Source organism: Pelobates fuscus, chromosome 7 (assembly GCF_036172605.1).
Source record: "Pelobates fuscus isolate aPelFus1 chromosome 7, aPelFus1.pri, whole genome shotgun sequence".
Classification (NCBI taxonomy): Eukaryota; Metazoa; Chordata; class Amphibia; order Anura; family Pelobatidae; genus Pelobates; species Pelobates fuscus.
In genome coordinates this window covers 132,625,150-132,649,656 of record NC_086323.1, presented here as the reverse complement: position 1 = coordinate 132,649,656, position 24,507 = coordinate 132,625,150, and the positions used below count along the sequence as shown (strand labels likewise).

Here is a 24,507-nt window from a genome sequence, read left to right as displayed (position 1 = left end):
CTTCCTGTCCGCCTGCACCTCCCATGCCTCTCCCTACAGTCAGTCCCTACATTGGCTTCCTATAAAATATAGAGCTCAATTTAAAATTCTCGTTCTTGCTTTCAAATCTCTACATAATGCTGCTCCCATCTATCTATCCTCCCTTATACACAAGTATGTCCTGTCTAGGCCCTTATGATCTGCTGAAGACTTACGTCTATTTTCTGTCCGTACTCCCACCTCTGATGCTCGCCTTCAAGATTTCTCGAGGGCTGCACCGTTCCTGTGGAACTCGCTTCCCTCCTCTGTTAGATGCTCACCCAGTCTCCACTCCTTCAACAAATCGTTAAAAACCCACTTCTTCATAAAAGCGTATCAATTAAACTGTTAATAGCTCCCAACTGATTCCTCTTCTGCAACTGTCACTAGTCTAATACTATCCTTACCTTTTTGTGTCATTTTACCCCACTCCCTCTAGCATGTAAGCTCATTGAGCAGAGCCCTCAACCCCTCTGTTCCTGTGTGTCCAACTTGTCTGGTTACAACTACATGTCTGTTCGTCCACCCGTTGTAAAGCGCTGCGGAATTTGACGGCGCTCTATAAATATCATAATAATAATAATTACTGGCCTTAGCAACTGGTGATTGACATTGCTGCCTAATTTGTTGTCTTTAACAATTCCCAAATCCTTCTCATGTGTTGTTATCCCTAATTCACTACCATTTAGGTTGTAAGTTGCTTTTGTATTCTTGACCCCGAAGTGCATAACTTTGCATTTCTCTACATTACATTTCATCTGCCATTTTAATGCCCAGTCCCCCAATCTATCTAGATCCCTCTGCAGCAAAGCAATATCCTGCTCACATTTTATTACTTTATAACATTTTGTCATCTGCAAACACTAAAACATGTATTTCAATGCCTAGTTCAAGATCATTTATAAATATGTTGACTTTAATGTCTGATAATTGACTTTAATGTCTGATACATTTTCCAAATCAAGTATTTTAGCCTAACATTTAAAATTTGAATTCTCAGGAACGAACATTTTACAGGGTTATTTACTAAAGAAGAAATTAAAAGGAAAATCAAAATAAATGTAAATTCTAAGGCCAAAATAGCTGGATTGGAAAAAAAAATTCAAGTCATCTATGCTTCCAGTTTGGATGTTTATTTTGATCTAAAATGTTAAATTCAATTTGAGTTCACCGTGAATTCTCATTTTAATAAATAAAGGGACACTGTAGGCACCCAGACCACTTCAGCTAATTGAAGTTGTCTGTGTGCTGTGACCCTTTTGCACTTAGTGCTGCAGTGTAAAACATTGCAGTTTCAGAGCTCTAAGTCTGCCCTCTGTGGCTGTCTAACCTGTTTTAAGCCCCACAGGAGAAGAGGGGGGGGGGGGGGGGGGGCCCAAGGGATGGGGGCACTACAGGAGCCTATAGTGCTGGGAAAATGGGTTTGTACTATAGGATCCCTAATCTCAGCTCATTACCTGTATAAAAGACACCTGGGAGCCAGAAATTTTGCTGATTGATAGTGGATCAAATACTTATTTCACTCATTGACAAACAAATCAATTAATAATTTTTTTTACATGTGTTTTTCTGGATTTTGTTTTTGTTATTCTGTCTCTCACTGTTAAAATACACCTACCATTAAAATTATAGACTGATCATTTCTATGTCAGTGGGCAAACGTTCAAAATCAGCAGGGTATCAAATAATTTTTTCCCTCACTGTATTTATCTTTTTGGCACACCTACAGTATGATTGTATTTTTGCTTTTATACTATTTTAGACCCTGTGTGTAATATTGTAAGATGATGAATACTGCAATTGTCTGAATATTGGCAACCATCCTTAATGGTTGATTGAATTGATTACAAATAGAAATTGTGTAAATGTACATAACTTAAATTTTCACAAGCTAGCTATACATCTCTTGTTCCACATAAATGTTGCGCTAATATTTTTTCACAGCAAAAGTGTTTGGTAGTGAAGAGGTTAATTAAATATATGTAAAACACAAGGTTGAACACTAGTTAATGGTACCAGAGTAGCTAGAATAAAGATTTATTTTTAAAGGGGGACTGTCACTTTTTTGGCGATAACACCAGTGAATACAACTTTGAAACTCACCTATAACTTCTATTAACCTTCTTTATGTGATGATCCATTTTCTTTTAATTTTATATTAAATATTTAGCAAATTACATCACAGTCTTGTTTAGTCCAGGTGCATGGAGGGCACACGGAATGCAATGCAAATAAAGAGTAAAAATATAAATGACAGTTCCCTTTTTAAAAGGTGCTTTAGTTGCAAGAGAAATTATGGTTTCATTTATCTCTACTAAAAAAAAAATATGTAGCTGAATATAGCTCAATGATTTTTACATACTTCTTCAACTCATCGAATACCATGAACTGCACTTGCCCTTTTTCATAAAGTAGGCTTTGAACTTGGCATAGCAATAGTAACAGATGCATTAGAGCAAACAAACAATCACTAATGGGGAAGTTAAGTAAACTTGAGAGGGTTCTAAAGGAAGTTGTGGTTGTGTAACAAGATAGGTATTACACAACCACAACAAGATGGGTATTATGCCATGATTACAAACTAAAACAATGCATGCAGTCATTTATTTAATTACTCTTTAAATAATTTGAGTGGCATAAACACACATTTGATGGGCATTCTGACACAACCCTTGGTGATAGCCATTGCTAGAACTATATATATGCTATTAACTATCTAGATATAGATTGTGAACCCCTGTCTGATACAATAACTCGAAGAATGCTCTGCAACCCGCATACTTAATGGGCAAATATCATGGCCAGATCAGTTGATGGCAATTTGGGCAATGGTACAAAATGTGCCACCTTACTAAAACAATCCACTATCATAAGTACTACCGTGCTACCCTCTGATGGAAGTAAGTCCACCATGAAGTCAATAGCAAGGTCAGTCCATGGCTTCAAGGGAATTTGTAATGGCTGTGGTAAGCTACAAGGTACTTGATAAGAAGCCTTGGCTTTGGTGCATACAAAACATGCCAAGACATACTCTTTAACTTCTCCACAGATATAAGGAAATTAATAGTCTTTTTTATTCCTGCATGTTCTGCAGTTTTGATATCATATACATTCTCTATTCAACAGGGAGAATTTTCCTCTGGGTGTGTCAGGAGTAGCCTGTGTTTGTGCCCTCTAAACATTCTTCAGTAAAGTTCTAGACAGAATGGTTCTGGTAATTGCTACGATTGTGTCAGGAGGTGCTATAGGTGACTCATGTAAGTCATCAGAGTCAGGGACATCAGATTGCTGGGAAAGGGAGTCAGCCTTGTTCTTTCTACTACCAGGTCTATATGTAATCACATAGTTATAGTGTGATAAAATAAGAGACCACAAGCCTTCCTAGGATTCATCCTTTTAGCATCGCTGACATAAGACACATTTTTACAGTTTGTCAGTATCATGAGTGGTATATTTAAACCGTCAAGGAGGTATCACCATTCTTTCAGGGCAAGAATGATAGTCAACAACTCTCTGTTTCCTATATAATAGTCAACAACTCTCTGTTCCTTCCTGTCTGTGTCAATATCCTTGAAAAAAAACCTCACAAGGATGTAAAAGATCTTGGAGAAAGCTTAGCCCCACTCCAATTTCGGATGCATCTACTTCTTGAACAAAGGATTTGTGAGGATCAAGGTAGACAAGCACAGGACCAGAGGAAAATGCTTATTTCAAAGATTCAAAAGCCTGCTTGGGCTCCTTAGACCATTGTTTGGTATTAACAACATTTTTGGTCATGTTGGTGTTATGAACTATTATCTTAAAGAATCCCTGAATGAACTTTCAATAATTGTTGGCAAAACCCACAAAACTTTAGATAACCTAGTTTCCCAATGGCAGAGGCCATTCTAACCCTGCTTCTAACTTCTTTGGGTGCATTTGAAATCCTACACCAGAAATAACATAATTTAAGGCCGAATAAAAGTAAGGCTGAATAAAAACTCCTCAAGTTTGTATTACAGACGATTCTCAAGGAGTGTACGAAGGACAGTATGTACATGAATGTGGTATATTTAAAGATCAGATGAGTATATGAGGATGTTGTTGAGATAAACAATAACAAAACTGTTAAGGTTCTCTCTTAAGACATCATTGATCAGATCATGGAGCACTGCAGGTGCATTACATAGTTACATAGCTGACAAGAGATTTGCGTCCATCAAGGTCAGCCTTCCTCACATTTGTTTTTTGCTGTTGATCCAAAATAAGGCAAACAAATCCAGTTTGAAGCACTTTCAATTTTGCAACATACCAGGAAAACAAATTCCTTCTTGACCCCAGAATGGCAGTCAGATTTATCCTTGGATCAAGAAGCTATTACCCTGCATTGAAACATTATATCCTTGAATATTCTGTTTTTGCAAGTATGCATTTAGTTGCTGTTTGAACATTTACATGGACTCTGATAAAACCACCTCTTTAGCTAGAGAATTCCACATCCTTATTGTTCTTACAGTAAAAAAACATTTTCTTTGCCTTAGACGAAATCTTCTTTCTTCTAGTCTAAACACATGACCTTGTGTCCTTTGTAAAGTCCGGTTTGTGAATACATTTCCACACAATGGTTTGTATTGGCCCTGGATATATTTATATAATGTTATCATATCCCCTCTCAGGCGACATTTTTCTAAACTAAAGAGGTTTAAATTTGTTAATCTTTCTTCATAGCTGATATGTTCCATTCCTTTTATTAATTTTGTAGCCCGCCTCTGCACTTTTTCTAGTGCCATAATATCCTTCTTTAGAACAGGTGCCCAAAATTGCACAGCATATTCAATATGTGGTCTTACCAGTGATTTATAAAGAAGCAAAATGATATTCTCATCCCGAGAATGAATGACCTGTTTAACCCTTTAAGGACACATGACATGTGTGACATGTCATGATTCCCTTTTATTCCAGAAGTTTGGTCCTTAAGGGGTTAATGCATGACAATACCTTACTGACCTTAGCCACTGCTGATTGACATTGCACATTGTTGCATAGTTTGTTGTATATAACAATTCTCAAGTCCTTTTCATGTGTTGTTATCCCTAATTCACTTTCATTAAGAGTATGCGTTGCTTGTGCATTCTTTACGCCAAAGTGCATAACTTTGCATTTTTAAAATTCATCTGCTATTTGAGTGCCCAGTCCCCCAGTCTATCTAAATCCCTCTGCAGCAAAGTAATATCTTGCTCAAATTGTATTATTATACAGAGTTTTGTGTCATCTGCAAACACTGAAACATGACTTTCAATGCTTTTTTCAAGATAATTTATAAACATGTTAAATAAAAGGAGGTCCCAAAACAGAACCCTGAGGGACACCACTTGCCACCTCTGTCCAGCTTGAAAATGTACCATTAATGACAACTCGTTGTATTTTTAAGCCAATGTTCTACCCAAGAACAAGAATTTTCATCTAGACCGATTTCTTTGAGTTAGAACACTATTGTGTGGAACTGTATCAAATGCCTTGGCAAAATCCAAATCGATCACATCCACTACAACACCCTGATCTATACTTCTACTTACTTCTTCGTAGAATGCAATCAAGTTAGTTTGACATGACATGTGCTTCATAAAACCATGCTGATTTTTGCTGATAACCATGTTCTTCTCAAGGAATTCTTGAATATTATCCCTTAATAAACTTTCAAATACTTTTCCAGCCACAGAAGTCAAGCTCACAGGTCTATAATTTCCAGGCAAAGATTGTGAACCCTTTTTGAATATAGGAACCACATCTGCCTTCCTCCAATCCTCCGGAACACTTCCTGAAGGAAAATAATTTTCAAAGATTAAAAACAGAGGTTCACTTATTTCTACACATACTTCCTTAAGTACTTGTGGATGAATACCGTCAGGCCCTGGAGCTTTGTTTATATTAACTTTTTTTAGTTGCTGCAGCACCTTGTCTTCAGTTAACCAATTACAATTTGTCTGCAAGTATTTAGCAGCAATCATTTGCACATCTATTGCCATGGGTTCTCCCTTAATATATATGGAGGAGAAATAGTTATTTAAAATTTCTGCCTTTTCCTGGTCTTCATTAACTAACACCCCCAATGCAGTTATTAGTGTACCTACACTATAATTTTGTAATTTTTTTTTTATAATTTATGTACTTAAAAATGCTTTGGGGTTGGTTTTGCTTTCTTTGGCTATCATTATTTCATTATGAAATTTAGCGAATCTAATCTCCTTTTTGCAGGCTTTATTGGATTCCTTATATCTTTTACAGAATGCATCTCAATTTGTCCAATCTAAATGCTTTAAATGCCCTTTTCTTATTTTTAATCTCTTATTTTACTTCTCTACTAAGCCACATTGGTTTTAATTTGTTTCTTTTATATTTATTACCCAATGATACATACTGAGAAATGTACCTTTCTAATATTTGTTAGAAGACGTTCCATTTATCCTCAGTGTTCTTTTCACATGTGCTTTAGTTTTTTTGAGTTTATTTCAAAGGACACTATATTGTGATCACTATTTCCCAAGTGCTCACCTACTTGAATGTTGGTCAAAAGATCAGTGTTGTTTGTTAGAACCAGGTCCAGACAAGTGTCCTTTCTAGTTGGTGCTTAACAAGTTGTGACATGCAGGTGTCATTTAACAAGTTTAAAAACCTGATTTCCTTTGCTGAGCCACTAGTCCCTCTATCCCAATGTATGTCTGTGTAATTAAATTCTCCAATAATTAAAGTGTTACCCAGATTTGCGGCTTTCTCAGTTTGCTCAAACAGCTGTTGTTCCTTGTTAATATTAACATTAGGTGGTTTATAACATATCCCAACAATTGTTGATTTCCCTTCTTTTACCCCAAGCAGATATTTACCCATAAACCTTCCACATTTTCCTCATTACTTTCCACTTCTTAAGATTTGGCTTTAACTCATGGTTGACATACAAACATACCCCACCACCTTTCCTGTTTTTTCTGTCCTTCCTAAATAGTGTGTACCCATTTAAGTTAACTGTCATGTGTCTCATCCCACCATGTTTTAGTTATGCCTATTATGTCATATTGTTTAGTGTATGCTATTGCCTCTAGTTCCCCCATTTTGTTATTTAGGCTCCTTGCATTAGTAAGCATACATTTAATATCATGAGTCATTTGTACTTTTTGTGAATTATCAACATTACATACATTCTCTATTCCGAGCTTGCCCCTCCCCCGTCTCCAACCCCCTTATACTGAGCTAAAGCCCATCTCCTTTCTGTCCTATCTCCATTTTGTAGATTGCTATGACCCTCCCCCCTACTACTAGTTTAAAATTTCCTCCAACCTTCTAGCTATCCATCCCCCAGCACTGCAGACCCTCTCCCGTTTAGGTGCAACCCATCACTGTACATATAGAGACTCTGAACTTAGTGAGACCTAACTGCATTGGTTCAGGAAGGTGTTCAGCTATTATCTATGTCAGATATGGGCATGATAAGATATTTTAAGCGCTTGGGAAGGTCCCTGACAGTGATCTCGTCTTGCAGGGTTTCATTTACTCCCTTCCTCAAATACACAGACCAAAGCACTGTTGTTCCAAATGGTCTCATCATGTGACTCTATATTTAACAATATTCAAAGAAAGGACAAAACTATATCAACTGATCAATAAGAGCATTAATGGAATGAATATCAGTACATACTTAATTACCAATTGAAGTTAATATGTATATTATCAATCCAGTATCTACAATACTGTTTCAACAATGGTAGATACATCAACAATCCATACTCTTCAAAGTTTTCACTATCAATTCATACATGATATCAGTCACTATATTTACATCAAAACTATAGTACATACGGCACACTGTGGATGTATTTCTACTGGTAAAAGAAACATCACAGTTCTATTAACACATCACACATAATGGTCAAATTCTGGATTAGGACCTTTGGGATATAAACCATCTAAAGTGTAAATCCTGTGTTTCTCTCTATGTTTTGGTAACTTGATTCTATCAACCACTCTTCTAAGAGGTGCCACATCATTGATAATTAATGAATGTTAAATGGTATGATTTTCTGCTATAAAATGTTCTTAAACGGTTTACCTGTTCTGGCTTTGTGATTAGCTAAACAGTTTTTGATTTTAACAAAAAATGAAAAAATGGAACCCCAAAAGGCCCCTAATTGGGAGAGTAGTGGTGAAAAGGGAGTCCCTACCTTTAATAGTCCTAGGGATATAGGGGGATAAAAATAGACAGGAAGAAAAGACAGGGCACAAGGATTAGATGTGTAAATGCACATACAAATCCTACCAACTACTAAACAGGGAGATTGCCAGACCCAAAGTGGTTGGTATAAATTCCTCCAAGCTGTAAAGTTGTAAAGGTATAGGTAGGTAGAGGAAAGAGTAGAGGGTAAGGGTGGAGGAACACCTCCAAGGGGGGAGGGGGAAAAAACCAAAATTCCCACAAACAAAACCCCCAAGCCCCAATCCCAGTAAAGAACCTACTGCCTAAGAGAGGTCCTAACCCTATTTTACCTCGGCACAGTGAACTCCACAAGTGCCTTCCTGTTACCCTTCTGTCTCCCTGGCTAGGTAACTAAAATTACAAATCAACTTAAATTAAATTAAACTAATCCATAAGTGCTACCTCAGTGAACAAACTGACCAAAATAAAAAATAAAAATTAAATGAAAACTCGACGCGCGTTTCAGCGTGCTAACACGCCGTCGTCAGGAGTAATGAACCTCTGCATGGCTTTCTGCTCGTTTATATAGGGGTTGTAACCATTAACCTGTAACAGTTTGCTGGTGTGTATCCAGCGTGTGTATCCCCATTCCGTCTCCTGTGGTTCGCTGATTGGTCACAAAGCAGCCCACACAGTCCGTGATTGGGTTGCTATTTGGACCATATGACCGCAGGCAAACGCCGTTCGATTGGGTAATACCCTTCCATCTCCTGCGGTTCACTGATTGGTCACAACGCAGCCCACACAGTCCGTGATTGGGTTACTGCTTGGACCATGTGACCGCAGGCAAACGCTATTCAATTGGGTAATACCCACGTGAGGATGTGGGGGGAGTGGTTTAATCGCGTCAATCTTTGACGTCATTGAACTTTCCAAACCCCGCCCCTCATGCAGCATACGGTTTGCGTAGGATCCCTCCGGTGACTCAGACTGTCATACTTAAAGGGACCTCCCATATTCTATGTGTCCAAAGCAGCCCGTCATAATGCTCTGAAGGGGAGTTTGGCACATAATAGGTAGGTCACGAAGTGACAAGTCTGTCAGACCTACTTCTGGCTAATGAGCCAGGATTAATGGTCCAATTGCCACAATATCCTAGTAATATATTACTAGGACATCAATACATAGGATCCTATAATAAACATAGCTGTATAACAAGTATTCCAAACGTACCCGAACAAAAACCAGAAACATATAAACGAGAAACCCAGTGATGAGAGTATAAAAGGGGGCTGCTATGAAGGAATATGGAGAGTTACATACATCTCTGTTGTTCTCCCTATTTAGCAGCATAACAAATAAACCTGATAAATCCAGAAAAGACATACAAAATGTCCAGATTAATGGTCCCTATGTTAAATCTCACACTGGATTCCTTGATAAACAAAGCATGCAAAGGGTGATATATACATTTACTTGAACAGTGACTATATACAAGTGTCCAACCTATTTACTATATACATAGGACTTATGAGGGATGTCCCTAATTATATATTACATCTCAAAGAGTAATCATAATCATAAAAAAGCGGTAAATGAAAAGCCTTCATTTAGTCCAGCCGGGGAAAGGGTCTTCAGTCTGTAAATCCAAAAGGACTCACGCTGTTTCAGTTTCGTATCCCAATCACCTTTTCTTTGGGTCTGAGGGATGTGCTCAATTCCCATAAACCTCAATTTTTTAGAGGAGTTTTGATGGTGTATTCTAAGGTGGCGGGATATAGGAGTTTCTAACGGTCTCCTAACTGAGTTAATGTGTTCCCTGATGCGCAATTTAAAAGCTCTAAAGGTTTTCCCCACATATTTGATACCACATGAACAGGTTAGTAAATAAATCACGCCCTCCGTTCTGCAGTTAAAAAATGATCGAACAGGGAAAACCTCTGTATTGTTGCTGTCAGTAAATTCCTTGGACTTCCTTTCCATAAACTCACATGCGCTACAGTGCCCGCACGTATACAAGCCTTTCGGTAAGTAGTTATTGGTGCCTCTTTTTCTTGGTGCCAGGTGACTCTGAACCAAAGTATCTCTAAAATTTCTTCCCCTCCTTGCCGTTACTGAGGGAAAAGGAGTAATTACTTGTTTGAGATGTGGATCTGATTTAAGGATCGGCCAATACCGCTTAAGAGAGTCCATCATATAGTCCCACCCAGCGTCATATGTGGCGATGCATCGAATCAGTTTTTTATCCCCTGATTGTGCATTCTCGTCAGTGAGAAGTGTATCGCGGTCAGTTTTGATGGCTCTGGTGTAGGCCCTACGAAGGACCCTATTCGGGTACCCCTTTTCCTTAAAGGCTCTCCTTAGCTCCCAGGCTTTGATTTTAAAGTCCTCTGTGAATGAGCAATTCCGTCTCAATCGGAGATACTGGCCTATTGGGATGCCGGCCTTGAGTGGCTGAGGGTGGTAACTAGTCCAGTTCAAAAAGCTATTTGTAGCTGTTTGTTTTTTGAACAGAGTTGTTTGTACCGTTCCCCCTTCCTTAATTTCAATAGTAATATCCAGGAAGTTAATTTTATTCCCACCTAGCTCACTGGTAAATCTTAAATCAAAGTCATTTATAGTCAGAATTTTAACAAAATCTTCAAAGTCCTTGGTAGACCCTTTCCAAACAATTAGTACGTCGTCGATGTACCTTTTCCAGCATGATATTGACTCGGAATATTTCCGTAACTGTGGCGCTTTTAGGATTTGATTCTCCCAAGTCCCCAGATAAAGATTGGCATAGGACGGGGCACATGGGGTCCCCATAGCCGTCCCTTTTATCTGTTGGTAAATGATGCCATTGAATAGAAAGATGTTCCTGGTCAATACCATTCTGAGTACATTTGAGACAAAATCAATATGGAGATTTGAGGACTGGGACTCTTGTTCCAAAATAGCCCTGATATTATCAATGCCCTTCACATGTGGGATGGAACTATACAAAGATTCCACATCTAGGCTACATAGACATGCCTGCTCTGGTATGCATAGGTCCTTCAGAAAATTAAGCATCTGCTTAGTGTCTCTAATGTGAGATGGTAATTTTGACACCATAGGGGACAAGATTTTATCAAGGTATATACTCAAATTCTGAGTCAGGTTGCCACAGCCCGACACAATTGGTCTACCAGATGGATTGTCTAGAGACTTGTGGACTTTTGGCAAGCTGTAAAATGTTGAGAGTACTGGTTGTTTAACCAACATAAAGTCAAACTCACTTTTAGTAATTACTTGATCTAATAGAGCTTGGTTCAACAGAGTTTTAATTTCAGTAAAGTGTTGTAAGGTGACTAAGGGTCTGATAGGTTTCCCTATCATCCAATAGGTGTTGTGCCATTTGGATATAGTTAGACCGGTCCATAAGCACTACATTCCCGCCCTTATCGGATGGTTTAATCACCAGGTCATCATACTCAGTAAATTGTTTTAGTGCAATTTTTTCTTTATTAGTCAGATTGCTACAGATTTTGATTTTCTGATCACCCAAATCTGCTTTTTCAATGTCCCTACAAACCATATCTAGAAAGACTGCAATATTTTTGTAGTCCTTCAGATGAGGGGTAAATCGACTCTTAGGTGCGAGATTCGTGGTTGGAGTATTGTCTACAGGATCATTAGAGTCAAGGAGTTCGATCAAAGTGTCTAGGCAGTCCATATCTGTGACTGTCAGTCCTAGGCTCAATGCTTTCACTTCTTTTTTATGTGTGTGATACTTATGTAAGGCTAGCTTACGGGCGAACAAATGCAAATCCTTTGTCCACATGAATTTATTAAAAATTGGGGTGGGTACAAAGGACAAACCTTTAGAGAGTATTTTAGTTTGTACATCTGTTAGGGTTAGTGAGGATAGATTTATAACCTTTAGATCACTAGTTGTTAGCGTCGGTATGGTCTCCGACCCCTGCCTCTCTGTGACTGCCTCGTTCTGGGACGTTGTACTTCGTCCGCCTGTCGCAACCCTAAAAAATCCACCCCTTTTCTTAATATACTCTTTGGTGCTGCTGGTACAGGGTTACTGGTTAAATTGTCCCCTTCATTGTCTGTTGACTCATATTCAGATGTGCTAAAATGATCTGAATCAACTCTAGTTCTCCTTTTCGTCTGGCGATAAACTCTGTAGCATCAAAATCTGTAGCAATCTGACTAATAAAGAAAAAATTGCACTAAAACAATTTACTGAGTATGATGACCTGGTGATTAAACCATCCGATAAGGGCGGGAATGTAGTGCTTATGGACCGGTCTAACTATATCCAAATGGCACAACACCTACTGGATGATAGGGAAACCTATCAGACCCTTAGTCATGACCCCACCTTACAACACTTTACTGAAATTAAAACTCTGTTGAACCAAGCTCTATTAGATCAAGTAATTACTAAAAGTGAGTTTGACTTTATGTTGGTTAAACAACCAGTACTCTCAACATTTTACAGCTTGCCAAAAGTCCACAAGTCTCTAGACAATCCATCTGGTAGACCAATTGTGTCGGGCTGTGGCAACCTGACTCAGAATTTGAGTATATACCTTGATAAAATCTTGTCCCCTATGGTGTCAAAATTACCATCTCACATTAGAGACACTAAGCAGATGCTTAATTTTCTGAAGGACCTATGCATACCAGAGCAGGCATGTCTATGTAGCCTAGATGTGGAATCTTTGTATAGTTCCATCCCACATGTGAAGGGCATTGATAATATCAGGGCTATTTTGGAACAAGAGTCCCAGTCCTCAAATCTCCATATTGATTTTGTCTCAAATGTACTCAGAATGGTATTGACCAGGAACATCTTTCTATTCAATGGCATCATTTACCAACAGATAAAAGGGACGGCTATGGGGACCCCATGTGCCCCGTCCTATGCCAATCTTTATCTGGGGACTTGGGAGAATCAAATCCTAAAAGCGCCACAGTTACGGAAATATTCCGAGTCAATATCATGCTGGAAAAGGTACATCGACGACGTACTAATTGTTTGGAAAGGGTCTACCAAGGACTTTGAAGATTTTGTTAAAATTCTGAATATAAATGACTTTGATTTAAGATTTACCAGTGAGCTAGGTGGGAATAAAATTAACTTCCTGGATATTACTATTGAAATTAAGGAAGGGGGAACGGTACAAACAACTCTGTTCAAAAAACAAACAGCTACAAATAGCTTTTTGAACTGGACTAGTTACCACCCTCAGCCACTCAAGGCCGGCATCCCAATAGGCCAGTATCTCCAATTGAGACGGAATTGCTCATCCACAGAGGACTTTAAAATCAAAGCCTGGGAGCTAAGGAGAGCCTTTAAGGAAAAGGGGTACCCGAATAGGGTCCTTCGTAGGGCCTACACCAGAGCCATCAAAACTGACCGCGATACACTTCTCACTGACGAGAATGCACAATCAGGGGATAAAAAACTGATTCGATGCATCGCCACATACGACGCTGGGTGGGACTATATGATGGACTCTCTTAAACGGTATTGGCCGATCCTTAAATCAGATCCACATCTCAAACAAGTAATTACTCCTTTTCCCTCAGTAACGGCAAGGAGGGGAAGAAATTTTAGAGATACTTTGGTTCAGAGTCACCTGGCACCAAGAAAAAGAGGCACCAATAACTACTTACCGAAAGGCTCGTATAGGTGCGGGCACTGTAGCGCATGTGAGTTTATGGAAAGGAAGTCCAAGGAATTTACTGACAGCAACAATACAGAGGTTTTCCCTGTTCGATCATTTTTTAACTGCAGAACGGAGGGCGTGATTTATTTACTAACCTGTTCATGTGGTATCAAATATGTGGGGAAAACCTTTAGAGCTTTTAAATTGCGGATCAGGGAACACATTAACTCAGTTAGGAGACCGTTAGAAACTCCTATATCCCGCCACCTTAGAATACACCATCAAAACTCCTCTAAAAAATTGAGGTTTATGGGAATTGAGCACATCCCTCAGACCCAAAGAAAAGGTGATTGGGATACGAAACTGAAACAGCGTGAGTCCTTTTGGATTTACAGACTGAAGACCCTTTCCCCGGCTGGACTAAATGAAGGCTTTTCATTTACCGCTTTTTTATGATTATGATTACTCTTTGAGATGTAATATATAATTAGGGACATCCCTCATAAGTCCTATGTATATAGTAAATAGGTTGGACACTTGTATATAGTCACTGTTCAAGTAAATGTATATATCACCCTTTGCATGCTTTGTTTATCAAGGAATCCAGTGTGAGATTTAACATAGGGACCATTAATCTGGACATTTTGTATGTCTTTTCTGGATTTATCAGGTTTATTTGTTATGCTGCTAAATAGGGAGGACAACAGAGATGTATGTAACTCTCAATATTCCTTCATAGCAGCCCCCTTTTATACTCTCATCACTGGGTTTCTTGTTTATATGTTTCTGGTTTTTGTTCGGGTACGTTTGGAATACTTGTTATACAGCTATGTTTATTATAGGATCCTATGTATTGATGTCCTAGTAATATATTACTAGGATATTGTGGCAATTGGACCATTAATCCTGGCTCATTAGCCAGAGGTAGGTCTGACAGACTTGTCACTTCGTGACCTACCTATTATGTGCCAAACTCCCCTTCAGAGCATTATGACGGGCTGCTTTGGACACATAGAATATGGGAGGTCCCTTTAAGTATGACAGTCTGAGTCACCGGAGGGATCCTACGCAAACCGTATGCTGCATGAGGGGCGGGGTTTGGAAAGTTCAATGACGTCAAAGATTGACGCGATTAAACCACTCCCCCCACATCCCCACGTATTGGGTATTACCCAATTGAATAGCGTTTGCCTGCGGTCACATGGTCCAAGCAGTAACCCAATCACGGACTGTGTGGGCTGCGTTGTGACCAATCAGTGAACCGCAGGAGATGGAAGGGTATTACCCAATCGAACGGCGTTTGCCTGCGGTCATATGGTCCAAATAGCAACCCAATCACGGACTGTGTGGGCTGCTTTGTGACCAATCAGCGAACCACAGGAGACGGAATGGGGATACACACGCTGGATACACACCAGCAAACTGTTACAGGTTAATGGTTACAACCCCTATATAAACGAGCAGAAAGCCATGCAGAGGTTCATTACTCCTGACGACGGCGTGTTAGCACGCTGAAACGCGCGTCGAGTTTTCATTTCATTTTTATTTTTTATTTTGGTCAGTTTGTTCACTGAGGTAGCACTTATGGATTAGTTTAGTTTAATTTAATTTAAGTTGATTTGTAATTTTAGTTACCTAGCCAGGGAGACAGAAGGGTAACAGGTAGGCACTTGTGGAGTTCACTGTGCCGAGGTAAAATAGGGTTAGGACCTCTCTTAGGCAGTAGGTTCTTTACTGGGATTGGGGCTTGGGGGTTTTGTTTGTGGGAATTTTGGTTTTTTCCCCCTCCCCCCTTGGAGGTGTTCCTCCACCCTTACCCTCTACTCTTTCCTCTACCTACCTATACCTTTACAACTTTACAGCTTGGAGGAATTTATACCAACCACTTTGGGTCTGGCAATCTCCCTGTTTAGTAGTTGGTAGGATTTGTATGTGCATTTACACATCTAATCCTTGTGCCCTGTCTTTTCTTCCTGTCTATTTTTATCCCCCTATATCCCTAGGACTATTAAAGGTAGGGACTCCCTTTTCACCACTACTCTCCCAATTAGGGGCCTTTTGGGGTTCCATTTTTTCATTTTTTGTTATTTATCAATTGTGGGTTATTCCCCAGTAGGGAGGAGTTAGTAGGGCTTTTTTCACTTTCTTTTGTACAGTTTTTGATTTTAGTTGTTGCTTCACCAACAGAGAAATATCCACATGGGCATTTAAGAATGTACACCACATAACTCGAATCGCAAGCATAGTATCCATTAGGAAAATACCCTGACTGTATGCGGATGATTAGAAGTATTCCCTTTAATAACCACACCACTTTAACTGCAGTTTAAACCAGGAAGGGCACAATTAATTAGTTTGGAGAAAAATAAAATATATATTTTTTTAAATGAGCAAACCCACATCTGCCTTGACCAACATATTCTTTGATGTTTTTATTACATTTGTAGGCACATAGAGGTAACCGTTGTGTCATGATCTTGTGCAGGTCATAGATAAGGCTGAAACTGGGGTTAACTTCGGGGTCTTTATTTGTGATCCTAGACATTATTGTATAAACAGGATATCCTATAATTGAAGTTATAGGAAAGAGAGATGGAAAACAGAACCGAATAACTGTAATTACAGGGAAGTAACTAGGCTTTGAAGTAAAGGGTTTAGACAATAAGCCCAAAGTAGAAATTAGATAAACCTATAAAAGAAGTTATAGGTAGGAGATTAAAGATAAACCTATAAGAGAAATTATAGGTACGAATCTTGAGGGAAAACAGGATTTAGGCAATATGCCCCAGAACAGGATATAAAGAAACAGGTAAGCCTATAAGAGAGAAAGGATTAGAGGTTGTACTGTTGTAACAGGTCATTTATGATAGATGCCAATATAATCTGGACCATTTGTAAATCCAATGTTGGAGTAACGCTGGTAGCCAAAAAGTAATAAATTAAAGTCCAGTATAGAATTAAGCAAGTTGGAAGTCTAGCAGGAATGTAGGGTTGTTCAGGCGGGCATGGCACAGGTGTGTAAATAAAGCAGGAATGTAGGGTTGTTCAGGCAAGTCTGGAGCAGGTTGGTGAGTAAAGCAGGTTTTGAAGCCAAGAAGGTAAATCCACAGATTGTAACACAGGAGCCAGGATTTGAGGTCTTTCAGGCAATCATCAACTTCAATGTCAAGGCCATGAGGGGAATTGGGTGTAACCTTTCATAGGATCTGAATTATCCCTGCTCCCCTTTTCCTCAAAGCTTCTAGAAAGACTTGTCTTTGTGACTTCTTCAATTCCAACTCTCTTCTTGACCCTCTTCAATCTGGTTTCCGCCCTCTCCACTCTACTGAGACTGCTCTTATCAAAGTTACTAACGACCTAATCTCAGCTAAATCCAAAGGCCACTACTCCATACTAATTCTTCTTGACCTCTCTGCTGCCTTTGACACCGTTGATCATGCTCTCCTTCTTCAAACTCTTCAATCACTCGGTCTCTGTGACTCTGTCCTCTCGGGGTTTTCCTCTCTTTTCTCCCAATGCTCATTCAGCATCTCCTTTTTTAATGACACCTTCTCCCTTCGTCCTGTCTTGGTTGGAGTCCCCCAAGGCTCTGTCCTTGGTCCCCTTCTATTTTCTCTTTATATTTCCTCTCTTGGCAAACTTATTACCTCTTTTGGATTCCACTACCACCTGTACGCTGATGACACCCAAATATATCTCTCCTGCCGTCCTGCAACGTGTCACTGATTGCCTTTCTTCCATCTCTGACTGGATATCTCCAAAACTGAGCTCCTTGTCTTTCCTCCTCCTAATACTGATCCTCCTATTTAGCTCTCCCTTCAAGTTAGTGGTATCCAATTAAGTCCATCCTTGCAAGCGCGCTGTCTTGGTATCATACTTGACTCTGGCCTCACCTTTGAGCGCCACATCCAGTATGTTGTCAAATCCTGTAGATTCCATCTTAAGAACATAGCCCGCGTCTGGTCCTTTCCTGCATGGATTATTGTAACCCTCTCCTGGTTACAATATTGCTCCTCTACAGTCTGTAATGAATGCTGCCACCAGACTGATTTTCTTCTCTAGTCGGTCCTCTCACACCTCACCCCTCTGTCAGTCCTTACATTGGCTTCCTGTATCCTATATAAGTCAATTCAAAGTTCTAACCCATACCTATAAAGCACAGAACAATTCTAGCTCCTCTTATATCTCTTCACAGATCCATAGGTATGCCCCTTCTCGGTCTCTCCACTCTGCCCATTCTGCCCGTTCACCCGTTCAGCCAACTCACGCTTGCAGGACTTCTCGCGGGCGGCTCCCTTCCTATGGAATAGCCTGCCTACCGCCATCAGACTCTCCCCTAGTCTTGCATCTTTTAAGAAGTGCCTTAAAACCCATCTCTTTAGGAAGTTATGGCCTCCCAGACTAACCTCCCTCACATACATGCTCTCTCCTAAAGGGCAGCACTCTACTCTCTCCTCCAGCTCTGCTTCACTCCCACCTTATTTGATTGCTATGTCCTATCCTAATGTGTTTTATACCCCACCTCCTATAGATTGTAAGCTCGTTTGAGCAGGGCCCTCTTCAACCTATCGTTCCTGTAAGTTTTCTTGTAATTGTCCTATTTATCGTTAAATCTCCCCTCTCATAATATTGTAAAGCGCTACGGAATCTGCGCTATATTAATGGCAATAATAATAATAATAATAATAATAAATAATTAGTCCAGGCATGGATGAGATGGAAATCTTTGCTAGTGGTTAGGGAGGCCACCAGAGGCAAATAATAGTTACTGCAGGAACGAATTTTAAAAAAATAAACAAAGTTCAGAATTTAGATTTTTTTGATCCTGACATGTTAAAATTCCTGTACCCATGGACAAGCATTTAAAAAACAAAAAAAAACAAAAAAACTCCAAAGGTTTGAGAACCATGTATGCTATTTGTTTACTCAAATGGTAATATCTGTTCACAAAGTGGACTTTGGTCTTAGTTATTCCACTTTTATTTTGCCTTGTTTTAAACAATTCTTGTCTATTTAAAGACAAGATAACTTATTTTTGTAAAAAGGTCATGGGCATATCCTCTCTCTGTTGAACTACATTTCAAGTATTATAGCATGGGGTTTAAATACTTATGTCAATTTGATGTTTTAGTGTTTGTTTGTTTTTTTATACATTTGCAACATTTCTTTTATTTTGCAATAATAATTTAAATCGCTGCAACTTTAAAAGAAGCAAAAAAAAGTTTTCTTGCTGAATGCTCGGTAAATATTGGCTTACCAGTTAAGCAAGCTGTAATGTAAATATTGCTCCATAGTTCTAATCTTTTCACTATTTCCAGTAATTTTTTTTCTTTTTCTTTTTACAAGATGTAAATGAGTGATGGTTTAAACCCCAATCCTAAACTAATGTAATTTCCTTTCAGATTTCACATTTGTGGACAGATGTTTCCTCCAGTTCCAAAACCAAAAAATGAACTGAAAGAGATTTTTCTCAATGATCCACACATTACGGGGCTCACGGTAAATGTGTCATATGTGTGCTTGTGCGTAATCCTGTATTGGGTCAAAATGACTTTTAGAGAACCACAAAACCTTAACTATGAGAAAAAAACAAGCCCTGCACATTGCTTTTCAGCATTGATTGGATTAAACGTCTGACAGCTTAAAGGAACACTATAGGCTGTGATGTCTGTCATTTCAGCTCTGTGCAGAAAAACATTGCAGTTTTGGAGAAACCCAAGTGTTTTATATACAGTGCTGATCACACCCACTAGATGGGGCATCCTGGTTAGTAGCGGAGTAAAATTCGTCTATTTGACGTTTGACATCCTCACACTTATCTGTATTCAATGCAGGCAGCTCTGATGTGAGGGCGCCTGCACTGAAACATTTATCTGCAGAAGCCCCATAGGAAAGAATTGATTCAATGCTATCCTATGGGGAAAGCTTGAATGATCCTCTTTGAGGAGCATTGCATTATATCCAATCGATCTAATGGATTAGAACATCGGCAGAGGAGGCCTTCTCTCAACGTAACATCACCAATGCGGAGAGGTGAGCAGTGCATAGGGAGCTTCGCTGCTAGAAAAAGATAAGCAAAACTTTTTTTTTTCATTCTTTAGTGACTAGGGGGCGGTGGGGTGCTGAAAGAGACTAGGAACACTTTAGCGTTGGGATACAGATTTGCATTTCTATTGTTGTTGTGTTCTTCTAAAGCCAACAAACATACTGAAATTAAATAGTCTGCAAATCCTTGCTCACAGTTAGCTATATTTACTGCTCAGTGAAATCTCATTTATTTTCGTAAGACGTGATATTCTAATATCATGTCAACTGTGCCATTAAAACTGTAATTAATAGTGCTAGACTGCTAGTGTATCTGTAGGTGTGGACCATCTGTGCTGGGAGCGCTCAGTAGTATTGCCAGTACAGTAACAGTGCTACGAGAACTAACACTAGTGTGGCTAATGTGTCTTTTAGTGGTTCAAAAGTAAGATACTAAATTACAATATAGACAAACCTGATATCAAAGATATGGATGTATCTGCTATCTAGTGGTTTATTGACATCCATTGTGGAAAGAAGAAAGCTTCAATTCAATGTATAAGCTGGTAGCAACATGTGCAATGAGTTGAGCTATGTCCAGCTTTCTCTGCAATTTGAATTCAAGCTTGCTTCTTGGTATTTGGAGAACAATCTAAATTCTCTCACTGCTAAATGAATTCCATAACTGGTTAAAAGCCATCTTCTTGCACCCTGCATAATAGATGCCTATGGTGATGAGATCTGTGGAGAACCTAGCGGAATCTTCCACAAACACCAATTTTCTACTCTTGTACATTTATAAGAGAAAACCAACGTGGCTCCTGGCTTGCCAGAATGCACAAAAAAAAAGCATCTCTGAGAACTGGAAGGTCCATTTCTCCTTCTGGATGTCACCACAAAACATGTTACCTTAAAGGGTTTTTACAAAAAAAAATCAGACACCTCACAAATGCCAGGTTCATGGTAAAAACAATGTTTGTCTAAACTGGACACAGATTTTTTGTAATGTTTTAGTTGTTCTTACTCTGTTATAAGGGATTTTCTCTATATTCATGAAAACTTGACATGTGTCTTTTGTGTTAGGATATGGACCACTGGAATTCATTGGGAAGCACAGTAATTATAAGTTCTATTGAAGAAGTTTGTGAATCTGAATCTTAGCCTCCCCTTTTGAAGACAACCAGAAACCTCAGTCACTTACCCATCAAGCCGCTGAAGCAACCAATAGACAATATTGTCTTCTTGAAGAAGTAAAAAGTGAATATTTTGAGGAAGTCTCTATTTCAATAGGTTCCACTGGACAGTAAGAAAAGGAGGTAGCTTCTAAAGTCCATGCTGGGAATTCAGAGCAGCTACACATGGCCTGCCTAATGAGTATAAGCTGTTAGAACAATTGTGGAACATTGCAAAGATCTAGCAACATGCCGTGGATCTATTTTGCATGTATGATGAACTCACCTATTCAGATTCCAGTGCTCAGAGTGTAGCCTGGATAGAGGAGAAACCTGTGATTAAAAAGATGTTTAAAACAGAAGAATCTGTTTCTTAGCTCCCACTGCTTGGAATTGTGGATAATTAAGGCATCATGACCTGTTCTGAACATCTGGAAATCGTTTACTTGTCTTCTGTATCAAGAAGCAAATGATGCATCATGTGGTTATAAGCAACTCTTCTCCAGATAATACTGTATTTTAAAAGACTGTGATCTATTTCAGGTGCACTTGTCATCAGAATAAAACTCATAATCCATAATAAGATAGAAAAATCTTTATTTTGTGGGGGTTTTTGTAAGAGATATTCATGAAGTATTCTGTAAAACCAGACAATGCAGTGTCGCAGAGACATGGCATAGAGACATTATAGAAGTCCACATATGTTTTACAGTGAGTTGTCAAATTCACAATTATACCAAGTCATCTATGTAGAAGGATCAACACAGGCTGGCACAACCATAAAGAGGCATGGGCAGCTGCTTAGCAAGCACAAGCCTGCTGGGGGGGCTCAACGTCCAGATGACTCACAGAGGGGCTGAGAAATGGGAGAAATGCACAAAAGGGGCTGGGGGCAAGAAACACAAAAAGGGCTGGAGAAGAGACACATTTTTTGAGAGGGGGTTGGAGATTGAGGAAAGAAGACACATGTGATCAGGAGAAAGAGCCAAACTAAAGAAGCTCGGGAAGAGATACACAGAAGTGGCTGGCGTAAGAAACCCACAAAAGGGCCTGGGTGGAAACTTAGTACAGAGGAGCTGGGGAAGGGGAGAAGGAGACACACAACGGGGATGGGGGGGGAAGCCAAAGAGTGGTTGGGGTCAAGAATGAGAAACACAGAGCGGCTAGGGAAGGGGAGAAAGAGATGCACAAAAGATGCTGGGGGAAAGAGACTCACAGAAGGACTTGGGGGAGAGAGAGACACCTAAAAGGGGCTGGGGAATTAAAGAGACACACAAAGGGACTAGGGGGAAAAGACACACAGAGGAGCTGGAGGAAGCAGGAAGAAGCAGGAAACACACGGAGAAGCTGTGGGTGGGGGGGAGAAGGAAATACACAAATGGGCTAAGAGGGGAAAGAGACACACGCAGTAGCTGAAGGGAACTAAGAAACACACATACAGGGGTGTAAGACAAACAAAGAGGAAACATGGGGAATAAAATATACCATAGAGAGGTGTGAGACAAAAAAATAAAGATCCAATACACTAATGGGGGCAAGTTATTTAAAAGATGGAGTAAGAAATGAAAGATTTTTTTTTGAGGGGTTAAAATGCATCTTTACCTGTGTAGCCAAAATGCCTTGCCCCAGCCCTGAATCAAGATATATTATTCAGGGCCATATTACGTCTGGCATATACTATTATTGTCTAATATTTTAGCAAAAAAATCCAAAGCACATACAATATTTAAAACATATAACATTTATGAAAAACCAGTTCATTACTGTTAGTGAGTGATGTATAGGTAGGGGAGTTAAATTTGGGTGATAATCAGTTTTATTTCTGTTATGCCAATACATATTTTGTGTCCAGAGATCAGTTTGGTGTGTTACTGAGATAAGAGCACCTTGAAGTTATCCAGCTATCTCACACATTTACATGCAATCTCTCCTTTCCCATTAGAACCGTCATCAAAACAGGTCCTCTTCCATTTTCTTGCTATAGTCATTTTGACTGCTGTTAAAATATGACTGCCACCAATGAGGGCAGGAACATTTATCTCTGGAGGAAACAAGTACAGTAGCAAGCATTCAGGTGAACATGGACGGCAGAACTGTGTGATGAATGATATGGTATCATGCCTGCCTCCAGAAAGCTTAGAGTATTGTACTGTTCTAGAATATGTGTTTTAGGAAACCCAGGGCAGACTGGCACCTCCACCACACGGGGGAGAGGTTCAGATAAATAGTGGATAACCACTTGGGCACTATGTAACAAAGCAGTAGATCTGCTGTTAGATCTTAACTTGCAAGCTAAACCTTTAACCTTTACCAGCTGTGTTCACTTGATTGTAGAGTCTAGTTTTAATGAATAGAGGTCTCAGTCTGTTTTGTAGAAAGGAAGATTATCCAATTCTCAATATACAATCAGACAAAAAAATATATATGTGTGTATATATATATATATATATATATACATATATATATATATATATATATATATATATATATATATATTTGGGATTCAACTACGCATCTACAAGGGAAACCGTTAAACAGTACATAGTGGCGTACAGTACAGTAAAATAAAACCTGCACTCAATATATTGTTTTTAATTTTTATAAGGTGACCCCCTTATGGGCTAACTACTGGGAGAAAACAGAAAAGGCCCTACATATTATAAAATTGAACGCAGCTTCACAATCTTACAAATGGCCTCATTCTTGAATGCACTTGATTTGAATCATAGAGGAATGATATAGTTACCTGAAACCCATTCAGAGAGCCTACCATTATAAAGCGATCCATATAATTCACATATTGTGTAGAAACCAGAAACACCCAATCAGTATGAAAGAAAATTGATACCCACTTAAATATAGCTTGTGAGACAGTATGGAATGCTTGTAGAGAATTTTGTGGCTCTAATTGGTGAAGCTTACAATGACAAAAATTTACCTACTGGAGACACACAATGGCACAATGAGTTGTGCATTTATATCAGGGCCAATCTACACTTGTGGGATTATTTTATCCCTTTACATTCAGGGAGAAAACATTAAAGGTCATAACCATAGTGAGGTATTGGGATAATGTGGCTTTTTAATAGATATCAACTAACTGGCAAACTCCATTTGAGTAGTGAGACAGTATTGTAGATAAGTGTCTTGATCGACATTTTAGCAGTGGACTGAATTCTGCCCTCCTGGCTGAATGTCCAGAACTGCCCTTGCAACCTGGACAGAGCCCATTGTCATGTTGGGAAAGGGAACAGCATCCCTGGAGCATCAACCCCTACAATGGGAGACTTGGGATATCAAAATACAGTCGTAATCAAAATGATTACATTTTTAGTTGAATTTGGGGAAACCACTTGAAGCATGTGTTGTGTTAAGCTATTTAAGTTGCTTTTGTTTGATTTGTTCATTGCAAACAGCTGAAAGACATTTGAACAGTGAATGATTGAAGAATAGAAACATAGCAAAATAGAATTTGACG

General features: G+C 39.2%; 1 protein-coding gene across 2 annotated transcripts in view; it reads left to right on the top strand.

The window, feature by feature from the left end:
* IL5RA (interleukin 5 receptor subunit alpha) overlaps positions 1 to 21,891 on the top strand; it is a 45,570-nt gene extending 23,679 nt beyond the window's left edge. The window contains exons 6-7 of one of the 2 annotated variants that reach the window (XM_063426676.1): positions 19,236 to 19,332; positions 20,941 to 21,891. In XM_063426676.1, coding sequence (XP_063282746.1) covers positions 19,236 to 19,332; positions 20,941 to 21,018 — 175 coding nt within the window. In that variant the 3' untranslated portion in view covers positions 21,019 to 21,891. Of the gene's footprint in view, positions 1 to 19,235; positions 20,502 to 20,940 lie in introns of those variants that run through there. The other variant, XM_063426674.1, reaches the window with a different exon arrangement.
* The last annotated feature ends 2,616 nt before the right edge of the window (positions 21,892 to 24,507 follow it).